Raw genomic sequence first — 13702 nt, forward strand, 5'->3', positions numbered from 1 at the left:
TCGACCCCATTATGTGATATCAAAAAAATAAATAAAACAGAATTATATAAAACAATGTACTTACTTGTATTGATAACTGATGGTCTTCACACTTATCTTGGGAAGTTCCTCTTATGGTAAGCATTCTGGTCAGGGATGGTTGGGAAGGACCAAAAAAGGCACGAGACCGCAAAGCACTTCGAAAGGCGTCAAGAGTCAAGGTATAATTAAGCTGTGCTTCCAGATTTCCTGTAAACAACATGAAATGAACAGTTATAATGTAAATCCACACATCTTCTAACCACCAAGCGATGGATGGGATGGGTGGGGCATGAGGATGTCCCAGCAACAGAGGGTGCAATGCTGGGGTTCACTCTCAATGGGATGCCTGTGCATTATACTGATGCACACACTCACACTCATACACTATAGGCAATTAATCCTTAGCATTTGGGGTAAAATTACACAAAGACAGGGTCACAATGCTATGCTAATAAATTTGTGTTTCTGAATATCAAAAACATAACGAGTGCTCACCTGTTTGGCCCCGAGTACGGCTCACCATGGAGAAACACACTCTTGCAGTGTAAGATAGGTGTTTGCTGCAGTCAGAGTTGTCAGCTGGGATTGTGCGCGGATTGTAGGTCATTCTCACTGTCACCAACACCACAGGTCTGGTCCTAGAGTAACAAAGATGAGGACACATGAATACTCTTGTATTATTTAGTTGCATATATTTACATATGTAGGTGATTAAATTAATATATAAAGGCTAAATTTAACTTTTTTATTATATCATTTTATTATACCAAAGTGCCCCATTAAGTGCCACACTGTGAAGTTGTCAACATGGTGTAGGCATTTTTGGTTTCTGTCACTCAATCATGCATGGAATATGCTCCATCAATCAGGGTGGAGCGTGGCGTTGGCAGTGCAAGAAATTCAGTAGTTTTTGGTGCTAGTCAATGTGAAACATAACAGCATCCACTACTTTTATTAGGGGAAATTAACTCCTTTAGTTAGCTAGCTAACAGTGAACTTCAACAGGCATTAGCTACCAGGATGCATTAACTGCAGAATGAATGTTTATGCTTGTTTCAATAGTGGTTTAGGTGACCATTATTAGCAAAGTCTACAGAGTAGGGGCATGTTCTAACTTCACTGTCTTTTGTTGTGGGGTGGATTTTATTATATACATGGATTTTACTGTCCAAGAGTCCTACAGTAGGCAGTCAAAGAATGATTAAATGATTTTTATGGAGGTGTAAAACTATGATATTATATCTGTCAGAGTGTGTCATCTTAGCTATTTCAAAACCTCTACTAAAATCACCCCAATATGTGCAGTAACCATTCAATATACCCATTAACTTCTTGGCTTGACCTCTACCATACTGTGTTCAACTAATCAGCAAAGAATTATTTCATTTGTTTAATTAGGTGAGCCAGTGGTGAAATTTAACAAATACATGGAATGGCTGGGCTGCCCCCTATGACAGGTTTGGGAACCAAAGCTATATTCTTATATCCATCCAAAAAGATATTAGTAACTTTATGAAGAACAGAAATTCATTATTACAATGTGAGTATAGTTCTATTTCCTACATATATTGCTCATTTTTATTCATTATATTCATATATTTCTCTGCTAAAGTCATATGGAATGACAGTAATAAATTCCAACAAAAAACAAATTTGCATCCCGTAGTTCCAGCAATACCGTAACAGCAGGACCTTCCCCCTGGATCCAACAGCCAGATCAGGCAGCATGTCTCTGCTCTGGTCCACAGTACCACTAATAGACTGGCCAAAGTATTTGAGGCCTGGATGTATTGTGGAGCCCGGGATTCTCTGCAGGTGGACATAGGGAAAGTCAACAGTGACCAAAGATGGAAGAGTAAGCATTCACGAGGGAAAGACACACAACACGGTCGGAATTTCTGAGAAATTGTGCATGTCTATCTTCATATGGTCTGACTCTTCACATTAAAGTAACAGGATAGCTATGATATAATGGGCCTGTGAAATTCACATTCCCAACAAGTGAGCCATGTGGCAAAGAAATCATTTTCTCACAGTCCTTAATAATGACAAAGCTAACAAATTATGTGCTAGTTACAAGTAAGAATATTTTCTCTTCCTGCTCATTTTCTGTACCTGCAGTCTCCCCCGCAGCTTCTCTCACCTGTGAGTACGTGGGATTTATTCCTGTTTGTGCACCAGAGAAAATGTACAGGCCACCCTTGCCATCGTTTTCCAAAGGGGCTCCTACAGCCACCTCAGCTATTCCATCCCCATTCAGGTCAGCGAGGGCAGCGAGGGAAGCTCCAAACCTTCCCCTCATCCCTGCTTCCCCCATCAGTGGCTGCTCTGTACAAGATGCACCTACGCGCAGCTTAAATATATAGGAGAAGATATTTTACATGACAGTGGGCTGCTTACATTAACACAGCAAAACAAAACTTTCCATAATAAATGTACTGGAAATGCTGCACAACAGAATGTGTCTTTACCGCATCCTGCAGGGAACAGACAGTCACTTGTCCTTCACTGTCTCTGTCAGTATTTATGTACATTGGAGCCGATATGAGTAATAGGTCAGTACTGGAATCCGAATTCAAATCCACCACACAGACCTCAGCGCCAAAATATGAACCAATCTGAGAGGAGAGAACAGTTTTTTAAAATGTATAATTATATCTTGCATCACAGGGTGTTCAGCTGCAAATGTTTTTTAATTTCTATCAAGTCAAGTATTCCCATAAATAGTATTCCCCCTGAACCACAGTGCAACACACAACTGTCATAATATGGGGAGGCTTTTCCCAATACATAAAGCACAAAACACAGGACAGTGTGAAACAGGGGGGCAGACAGAAAGGATTATATACAATGTGCAATATGTTCATAAACAATACATCATACAGCAGCAGCAAAAACAGTGAAACAGTGACAACTATCAATAAATAGATATAGAATAATATAAATAGATATAGAATAATAGTCTGGTGGGGAGGTGAGAGTCACCTCAGGAACAGGTTCTAACATAATCATGAAATCATTTTCAGATGAAAGTGTCTAATCTGGGAGGCCAAATTATTCTTGTTCTTACTGATACTAGTAAGAACATTTCTTTGTGAGACCTGTTAATGCTTAGCAAAAATCATTACAATATTGAAGACTATTATTATACTGCATCATTGTTATAGTTCTACAATATTATGTGTGATTTATGGATATTTGATTCCATTAGTATTAATTTATTATATATTTTTAACTGTTTTTTGATTATTTTCATGGTGCAGTATAAAACCACCGAAGACATTTCCCATAATTCCAGTCCACATGAAGCACTCTGTCATGGAAGATATTCCACTGCACCTGCGAAACCATAGATATTTGCCTGTATTTTTTAAGTTGATTGCATTATCCAGATGCAGACACTAGATTAACACATGCCGAGTGAGTAGAGTGTCTGATTAACATAACTCTATACATTGTATATTCCTAATGGTTTCCTCTGTAACATCACTTCAGCATTTCATAAGGTCAGAACTGAGAATGAAATTATTACATGAGTACAGAAGACTTACTGTAAGATGTAAGACAAACCTGCATGCCTTCAAGGACCTTGTGTACTCTTTTATTTATCATAATAATAACTCCTCCTTTGTGCTGATATCGCGGGGCTCCTAAAATGACAGTGTTCTGGTTGTTTGTGCCACGGAACAATGGAACAGCCATTGAATAACCTGAGAAAAGAGTTGAACACTTTGTAAAAACAAATGTCTGTTATGATGAGGGAAGGGACCATTTGGAAAACCTGACCTAGATATCCAAACACAGTAAAACCTCGGATTGCGAGCATAATTCGTTCCGGAAACGTGCTTGTGATCCAAAGCACTCGTATATCAAAATGAATTTTCCCATTAGAAATAATGGAAACTCAGATGATTCCTTCCACAACCCAAAAATATTCATATAAAAATGATTAATACAAAATATAAAATAAAAAAACATAAAACCAATTAACCTGCACTTTACCTTTGATCGTAGATTAACCATTTATTTTGTTCTGGTTGTGATGGTAGGTAAGTATTGTTTTCTCTCTTCTCTTTGAGGTACATTCTTTTGTTTGTTTATATTGAGTTCTAATTTTCTTTCTCTTTTCTCTCAATAACTGTCCTATTTAATTATCTCATGGCTCTGTGCTGGTGTTCTTCCTGGACTGGACATTTAGGTTCGCTTTTCCCTTATGTTTTATGTCTGGCCCATTTTCCATCTAGACCACATGTTAAGTCCGTCTCAAAAGGGATCATAAGTGTTAATTACTGTTCCTGTTCTCTGAAGCAGGAGGCATGGGTATGTGAATAATATGGCAATAATGCTTCTCACATATGATTATAAAAGTTGGACTTATGTGAATGGATAGAGATAGCTTGTCATTGTAACATGATCCATGACATCATACAAAAAAAACATACATTGGGACCTCAGATGAATATCTAGTTTAAGACCATGCGTGTGCATACACTCTGAATTAGTATTTTAAAATAATACATATATTCTACTTCTAGCATTTGCACTCTTCCATTCACATGCTGCAGGTAGACACATAAAGTTGCAGTGCTGGCATGTGAATAGGATAAAGGATGGCAGGGGAAGATTCATTAATACCGATAGAGAGCAATGATGCTTTTGGGAAACTCGCCCCTGTTTTGTAGCACAGAATACTCTCTCCACTATCTTTTTGTAGCACAAAAAATGTTTCTTTTTATTAACTCTGCTGGCAATGGTCTCTAACAATGACTCTAACATAGTAAAAAATAATGTTAGTCTTTGATATGCACAATATATTGTTTAAATATCGGCCTCAAAGTACCGACCTGCAACATTTTAAAATCTGACTTGTGGGGCTTTTTTTCCCTCCCCATTTTCCACAGAATTAGGCATGATGTAACGTCATTCCACAAATCTGGCCCAGTAAACTTGGCAAGTTTCACCACTGGCACTCCCTCCCACCCCCCTAATCATGTAGCACTTTGTGGGTTTTTTTTCTTTTGCAATTCAGTAATTGACCGTTTGCTACACAGCAAATTGCTGGAGTTGTAAAATCTGGAGTTAAGTTAAAAAGTGTAAAAGGGTTACTTTATTGGAGTTAGATTTTTTTACTTTAACTACTATTTGTGTTGAGGAATACTCCCATATCATGTAATATTATAGAGTTAAAATTATCAGGTGTTTGTGGGCATGTTTTACACTACTCTTGGAGTTAATGATTTTGGTTCTCAGCAGTTTCAGCACAGTGGTCGGTGCAGCTCTTGAGGTAATTTGTCAAACACTATTTTTAAAATGTCGGTATTTGTCACTAAAACATATTTAAGTTGATGGTTTAACATTATTGGTTGTTTCGAGCTTTGGGGTTAAAGTTCGGTGATGATTGTGGCGCATGTGTGCTCCTGATGTAGATGGTTTGGCGCTTCTTTTTTTGGCGCTAGTTTTGTCGGACACAACGTTAGCTACGTGTCTTTTATTCACCGTGTTTCTGTCAAAGATTTTTCATCTTCAAACTGTTCTGAGCAACGGATAGGAAGAAACGGAAAGGAGTTCTTACGAGGTGAGAGAGTTTATTTTTATTTTTCTGGTGCATGACTCTATAAGGCCCTTTTCACAAGAGTGTTTGACAGTTAAATTTTTCTTTTACAAAAAAAATGAGCTTTGAGTGCCCTACGCATTAAAGTTACGTTTGGTAAGGACGCTTGATTTGACTTCAATATAACGTTACATTCACGTTCATACATTTCGGCAGAAATTTACGTCAAGTAAAAGTTGCAGGCGACGCCGAACGAACGCGCATGTTTAGGATTTAAGCACTTGTATGATACATCCGTTTGTTTTTGACCATTAGCTATTACTTTAAATTATATTTTCCCATTATCCTAGGTGATCAAAATGTTGATAAAGGTACAACGCGGAAGAACAAAGAAGTATGTGAAGCTGCAAGAAGCTTCATTTTCTGATTTTCTTTTTGCCGGTGGGTTTATGTTTTGTATTAAGCGAATCCTAAAGAAATGGTAATAATTTTGTAATTTGTGTGCTTGTTTTTTAAAGATTGTGTGACGAACTTCAAGAATTTGACTGTATCACTTGCAAATAAACACCAGTTTGCAGTAGCGTATCACTGGGAATGCTTGACTTTAAAAGCAGTTGAGTCTGGTCCAGTCAAAATGTGTTTACTTGAAACACTGAATTTTACAGAAGATTTAACGGCATATCTTCATGTTGATACACAAGTCACTGTCAGCCTCACAAATTGGGTAAAATGTAATGGAGCTGAGTATCGGGTTGGACTGTTTGTTTGCACAGGCATTGATGAAGACATGTTAGTTTTCAGCAAAATAACTTCAGTAATCTTGCACAATGGTAAAGTTGTTTTCATGACCATTTTCATGCTTTTCTGGTGAGTGAAGTCAGACCCCGAAAGATGCTGGTTACAGAAAGAGAGAGATTAAGACATTTGAAATGTTTTGATGCGCAAATGTTATATGGGTGTGATTCACAGTTTTATGTTGTGTCAAAGTGTTGTATTATCTGAAGTATTGTTGAGTAAGCATTGTAAATGTTTTTGCTCATTGTTATTTGCCCATGCAGTGCCATAACATAACATGCCATAACATTTTGAATGGGAATGTTTTGCTGCTGTGACACTGTTTAAAGACGGTACTTCATTTTGAAAAGGTATTCAATCAGTATGGATTTGTTAAATAAAAAAAAGTGTAGAAAAGTACATGGTGCTCAGTGTATTTATTTTTTATATAAATTAACGTCTTAAATAATATGCCTAAAAAGGCTTACATATATTTGAAGTGTTGGCTTTTAAAACTGGTAAATAAATAGTTATTATTACAATTAACTAAGTTTTAGAGTTACAATTTACTCTGTGTAGGATTAGTATTTTAACATCAGGAAGAGTTCAACTTTAACTCTGAAAAGGAAGTAAAAGATCAACTCCAAAAACAGAGTTATTCTAACTCAGTATTGAAGTATATTTGATGGTCACACATGTACACTTAGATTGAGTTGATTTTGACTCATCAGGAGTTTATTCCAAAGACCTGAATTTGCTGTGTAGTTTTACACTGGCTTGTTCACCCTGTTTAAGAACAATTATAAAAAGTAATACTATGAGATTCTACTTTCTTTGTATTTCATTAATAGAGTGTAGGCCTAATCAAGCCCATCCATCCATCTGCCTCTTATCCGGGATCAGGTCGCAGGGATGCACAGACCTCCAATATAGGGTGACCACCTAATCCATGTCAGGAGGGACACTATGAGCTACAACAGGATTTGTAAACTACCATTTCATACATTTCAATTAAAAGGACCAGGATTTCACTTAAGCACTGGGTTCTTGCCGTATGCTGATTGGTCAGTCTCCTATAATCATGCATATGTGTCAGTAATGTTAATGCGAAACAGCTGGATGAGTCTTTTAATCTAGGAACTAACCAAACATTTTAGCAGAGCACAGAACCCTTTCAGCTTTAAAGTAGTTCGTAAAAGCTGAAGTAGCTCATAGTGTCCCTCCTGACATGGATTAGGTGGTCACCCTACTCCAATACCTCTCACCAGCCACCTCATCGAGCTCCACCATGGGAATATCAAGATGTTTCCCAGGCCAGCCAAGAGAGAATCTCTCTAGTATATTCTCGGTCTGCCCCGGGGCCTCCTCCTGGTTGTACATGCTTGATTAGTCCATTATATTTAGTCCGCAGGTTGGCAGGCTCCTTTTGGTGCAGAGGAGCAGTAGCTCTACTTTAAGCCCCTCCCGAATGTCTGAGCTCCTCACCCTATCTCTAATGCTGACCCCAGACACCCTGTGGAGAAAACTAATTTCTGCTCCTTGTACCCACAACATCATTATTTTGGTTACTACCCAAAGCTCATGACTAATGAAAAGGGTAGGAACGTAGATGAACTGGTAAATCAAAAGCTTTGCCTTCCGTCTCCGATCCCTCTTTACAACAACAGTATGGTACAGTGTCTGCATTACTGCAAACGCTGCACTGATCTGCCTATTGATCTCCCGCTCCCTTCTTCCCTTACTCGTGAACAAGATCCTGAGACACATAAAGTCCTTCACCTGAGGCAGGAACTCATCCCCCACCAGAAGAAGGAAATGCACCCTTTTTTGGTTGAGAACCATGGCCTCAGATTTGGCAGTGCTGATCCTGATTCACACCACTGCAAACCACCCCAGTGCATGCTGCAGGTCACAGCCCAACGAAGCCAACAGGACCGCATGATCTGCAAAAAAGCAACGACGCGATCCTGAGGCCATTGAACCAGACCCCCTTCACTCCTTGACTACACCGAGAAATTCTGTCCAAAAAAGTTATGAACAGAATCGGTGACAAAGGACAGCCCTGACAGAGTCCAACACCCACTGGGAATGAGTCTGACTTACTGCTGGCAATGTGGACCAAACTCTCCCTCTTTTTATATAGGCAGTTGATGGCCTGTAGCAACGAATCCCATACCCCATACTTCTGAAGCACCCGTCAAAGGACCCCCTCCACACCCCCAAGGGACACAATCGTATTCCTTTCTCATGTCTACAAAATACATGTAGAGTGCTTGAGCAATCTCCCACGAACCCTCCAGAATCCTTGAGAGAGTGAGGAGCAGGTCCAGTGCTCCGGACAAGGATGGAATCCACATTGTTCCACCTGGAACTGAGATTCGACCAATGGGTGGACCCTTCTCGCCAGTACCCCGGCGTAGACCTTCCCAGGGAGGCTGAGGAGTGTGATTCCCCCTGAAGTTGGAACACATCTTCTGTCCCCTTTATGAAAGATTGGGATCACCACCTGTCTGCCAATCCAAAGGCACTGTCCCTAACCTCCATACAATGTTGAAGAGGCGTAACAGCCAAGACAGCCCAACAACATCAAGAGCTTTCAAGAAGGCATGGCGAATCTCATTTACCCTCAGAGCCCCGGAGAATGTGAGTTCTCCCTCTCTGCTTTAAACAGAATGGATAAAGCCTCGCTCCCCCCTCCTGAATCACCTGATGGTTTGGCAGAATCTTTTTGAGGCTGACTGAAAGTCCTTCTCCATGGCCTCACCAAAATCCTCCCACAACCGAGTTATTGCTTCAGCAACTGCTAAACCCACTTTCTGCTTAGCCTACCAGTACCTGTCAGATGCTTCAGGTGTCCCACAAGCTAACCAAGCTTGGAAGACCTCCTTCTTCAACCTGACAGCTCCCTTTGCTGCTGCTGTCCACCACTGGGTTCGGGGATTGCCACCATGAGAGGCACCAACAGCCTTATGGCCACAGCTCCACATAGCTGCCTCAGCAATGGAATCCCAGAACATAGTCCATTCTGACTCCCTTGGGATGTAAGAGTAGTTTTGCTAGTGGTGTGAGTTAAAGATCTCCCAGACAGAGGCCTCCACCATATGTTCCCAGCAAACCCTGACTATGCGTAGGTCTATCTGGCATCTTCCCCTGCCATCAGATCCAACTCACCACTTAGTGGTGACTAGTTGATTGCTCAGTTCCTCTCTTCACCTGAGTGTCCAAAACATGTGGACGTAATGATTACAAAATTGATCATTGAACTGCAGTCTAGGATACTTTGGTGCAAGGTGTACTTATGAACACTAATATTTGAACATGGGTTTTGTTATGGACAAACTGGTTAGCACAGAAGTCCACCAACTTATCACCGCTTTCAGATCAGGTTCAGATCAGGCCGGCCATTCCTCCCAATGACACCCTTCCAGGTTTCACTGTCATTACCCACATTAGCATTAAAGTTCCCCAGCAGAACAATGGAGTCCCCAAAAGGGGCGCCTTCCAAGGTCTCCAAGAAGGCCAAATTCTCTGAGCTGGTGTTCAGCACATATGCACAAAGTCCCCCAACTCGAAGTCAAAGAACCAGAGGCGAACCTCTGGTTCACTGGGGTGAACACCAATGTACAGTCAACGAACCAGGGAGTCTCTTGCCAAGGGCAATTCCAGAGTAGAATAGAGTCCAGGCTCTCTCTAGGAGTTTGATTGCAGAGCCTGAGTTGTGAGTTAAGGTGAGTTCAACTATATACAGTATAGTCAGTAGTCATTACCCCCCTGTACCAGCTCTGGCTCTTTTCCCACTAGAGAGGTTACATTTCATTTGCCAAGAGCCAGATTTGGTAGCCAATGATTAGTCTGAGGCCCCTACGTTTTACTGTCACCCAATCTACATCACACCAGGCCTCCACGGCTCCCACTGCAGGTGGTGGGCCCACAGGAGGGCTGACCCAAGTTGTTCCTTTCGGGCTATACCCGGCCGGGCCTCATGGGTGGAGATCTGGCCACCAGACTCTTACCTCTGTTACCCCACCTCCCCCCCCCCCCCCAAGGCCTTGTGTCACACAATGACCAGGGAAGCAGAGGCGAGGAGACGTAGGATAAGGGGAATATGGGGTTAAATGAGCGACAAAACGCGAAGGAGTAGGCAACACACAGATCGACATTACAATGACCGGACTGGGGAAACAAACGGAAACGCGGACTAAATATAATGGACTAATCGACAACAATCGGGAACAGCTGGTAAACACGGGGAATCCACATGGGGTTAATGAGGGGGCATGGCACACGAGAGGAGCGGACGATCGGAGCATGACACCTTGCTCCAGGGTGAGGACCCTGGACTCCTCAATCTGGGTGGGGTAACATAGTTAATTAAGTTTCCATGGTAATATTTGTGAAATTTAAGTGAAGGTAAAATAAGGTTTGAATTAATGTTATCAAAACTATGAAATAATTGATTAGTCAAATTGAATTGTGATAGAATTAAAGATTTCCAGCGCATCAAACTGTTCTCTTTATGATCATAATCGAATCAAATAGCCTTTGGGTCAATGAACCGTAATATTAATGCATTTTTCTGTGTTTAATCTGCAACATATTTGTCTGAAAACAAGACAGGTAAGTGTCTACATAATGAGTTTGACAAACATTTTAGGTTTCAGGCAACATTTGTTGTGATTTTTGTTGGTAAAATACAATCAGCCTGCACTTCTGTCTCTATGTTAGACGTGATGGATAACCAATGTACAAATATTATTTGTACGCAGGGATGTTGTACCTGTGTAACTGTCATTCTCCACACTGACACTGCTGTCGAAAACATCCTCTCCCATCAGGTAACTTCCCTTCCAGTTAAATGCCCCAACGGCACCTAACAGGACTTTTCCCTGAACAAACAAGAAAACAGCAACAACAGCAATGCAGCTGCAATAACAAATACATTCTCAACTTAATGTACCAGAAAAAAAACTGAAGCAGGTAATAGGGCTTTAGAGAAAGGATGTGTACCGTGGGCATGAAAGCTGAGCTAAACCCCTCTTGACCTAATTCCATCCTAAAAGATTCTCCTGATGATGTCCCTAAAAAGAAAGGGTGATGGATCAGTTCAATTTGTACATGTTTAATATTGCTGTTACTGTTGCTGCTACTACTGCTAATGATAACAGTGTTAATGATGATATCAACTTATTTGTTTGAAATCCAGGAAATACAGACAGTACTGTGAATTACTAAATACATCAATGAATGTATTGAAATGGGGATAAATGAAAAGATAATGGCAAATTGAAAGCAAATGATGTGACATTATAAACATGAAACACAGAGAATTACAATACCTTCAATAGAAAAGATACTTTTCTCTAGTGAGCCCCTAAGGTTATCCAAAGCTTGGAAGTCATTCACCCGAAACAAATGATTTTGAATGGGATTGGAGGCAATAGTTTCCAACTCCTGTAGTGCACTGGAATAATGGAAAGCCCTACCAACCTGTGGCCACCAAGACAGAAAATAATAGGTTTATTATAAGTTGCAATGACTTCATTAAATATATATGGGTATCAATATGAATCAAGCTAATAATGTTTGTGTAATTATATGTCATCAAGCGTAATTATATTTAATAATTCTTTACCTGCAGCGATAATAGATAATATCAAAAGGTCAGAGTACTACTAGCAAAAGAGCAAATTGTTACAGGAAAATAATTGCAGATTTTTCAGAAATTATATCTTATTTTGTTATTAACCAACAATGCTCTTAACCTGAATAATATAACCAAAATGTCACATCGGGGTCTGGGACCACGCCCCACAGCAGAAGCAACATGGAGATGGACCGCCCCTCACAGTTTTAAAAGGGTGGTCCTGACCAGCATTCCTTGCGAAGTATTGTTGCCATTATTTTAATGTGCCTTGCTGAGCAGTTTATTGTCTTCTGTCTCTGTCTCCTGCTCTCTCTCCTGCCCTGTCTTCCTCGCCCGCCTGTCCCGCATCTCTTGTCATCTTGCATCCTGCCTGTTCCTGCCTCCTGTCCTGCCCATCCCCCTGTCCGGCGTGCCTGTGTAGGATTGACCACCCCGACATTCGACCTCTTCGCTACATCCCCGACTACGTCTCTCGCCTTGCCCTTTGGACTTTCCAGCTTTCAGTTTATTAATAAACCCGTTATCTCCCGCATTCTGGGTCCCGTCTCTGGTGTTCTGCCCGGGTCTGATACAAAATCTTTATTAGCTGGAATTGTAAAGAAATTTGCCTTGCAATTGATTCATCATTTTAATTTTTTGAGTCTATTGAGCGATGTGAATAAATAAATTCCATGGTTCATATGCATTATCTTAAACATAATGACTCTTATTTTCCTTTATTGTCCCTGTGGGGAAATTCTTTTTTATACATCCCTCAACTTGCTCTTTGTAGAGCAAGCTGTCCGCGAAGGGCAGCCACCTGTAGCGGCGCCCAGGGAGCTGGGGGTTAAGGGCCTTGCTCAAGGACCCGCAGACGTGCTGTGGCTGGGTTTGAACCGGCGACCTAACTACAGACACACAGTGATGGCTTAATGGTTAGGGTAGCGCACTTGTAATTGAAAGACTGCAGGTTTGAATCCCTGACCAGCAAAGCACCACTGAGGTACCCTGAGCAAGATACTGACCCCAAGCACTGCTTCCCAGGGCACTAAATTAGCTGCCCACTGCTATGTCACATATGGGTTAAACGCTGAGAACACATTTTGCTGTGGTGTCAACAATGACAATTAATCACTAAATTCAAAGTACCCCAATGGCGTAACGGATGATGCCTTTCCTCTCAGCCTCATTAACCACATCACTTAAGGGAGTGCTGTCTCCAAAGGTCTCTCCATCTGTGATGACCAGTAAGACCTTAAAAGCATCTGGCCTCGCTCCTCTGTTTGGTACAAACAGCTTGTTTCTGAAAAAGCAAAATACAATGAAGTAAAATTTAGTAAGTTTGTAGGATAGACATATCAAAGTATTACCAGCATGTAGAACACAACTCAAAATTACTTTTCTTCATTTCATACTCAGGTGACTGTGACCCTGTACTGATTAAATGGATGGATATCTGGATGGATGCACAAACAATTTCATACAGTAAGCTGATCATTTTAATAAAAAAAAAAATTGGCTCTGTATAACCATTTTTGATAATGATGAAGTTTGGCATGTTAATTACATATACTTTTCAGAGCTCAGAAATGCCCTTTTTGTTAAGACAAAAATCCCATTCAGAAATAGTTCCTGTTCTACACCAGCAAAAAAAAAAAATCCACATTATTTTCTTAGGAGCTCTAACTTTTTGCTACTGCAGGTACATGGCTGTTATGGCTCGGTGGAAAGGT

The 13702-nt window shown here is 40.6% G+C and overlaps 1 protein-coding gene across 1 annotated transcript in view; it reads right to left on the reverse strand.

The window, feature by feature from the left end:
• The window catches only part of LOC111839462 (integrin alpha-M-like), a 93081-nt gene that overhangs the window by 25089 nt on the left and 54290 nt on the right, over nucleotides 1-13702 (reverse strand). The window contains exons 8-17 of the mRNA XM_072712687.1: nucleotides 13119-13272; nucleotides 11683-11833; nucleotides 11354-11424; nucleotides 11124-11232; nucleotides 3592-3731; nucleotides 2493-2639; nucleotides 2165-2374; nucleotides 1700-1830; nucleotides 517-659; nucleotides 65-228 (exon numbers count right to left, since the gene is read on the reverse strand). Of these exons, the coding sequence (XP_072568788.1) occupies nucleotides 65-228; nucleotides 517-659; nucleotides 1700-1830; nucleotides 2165-2374; nucleotides 2493-2639; nucleotides 3592-3731; nucleotides 11124-11232; nucleotides 11354-11424; nucleotides 11683-11833; nucleotides 13119-13272 (1420 nt within the window). The remainder of the gene's footprint in view (nucleotides 1-64; nucleotides 229-516; nucleotides 660-1699; nucleotides 1831-2164; nucleotides 2375-2492; nucleotides 2640-3591; nucleotides 3732-11123; nucleotides 11233-11353; nucleotides 11425-11682; nucleotides 11834-13118; nucleotides 13273-13702) is intronic.

This window comes from Paramormyrops kingsleyae, chromosome 5 (assembly GCF_048594095.1).
Source record: "Paramormyrops kingsleyae isolate MSU_618 chromosome 5, PKINGS_0.4, whole genome shotgun sequence".
Taxonomy (NCBI): Eukaryota; Metazoa; Chordata; class Actinopteri; order Osteoglossiformes; family Mormyridae; genus Paramormyrops; species Paramormyrops kingsleyae.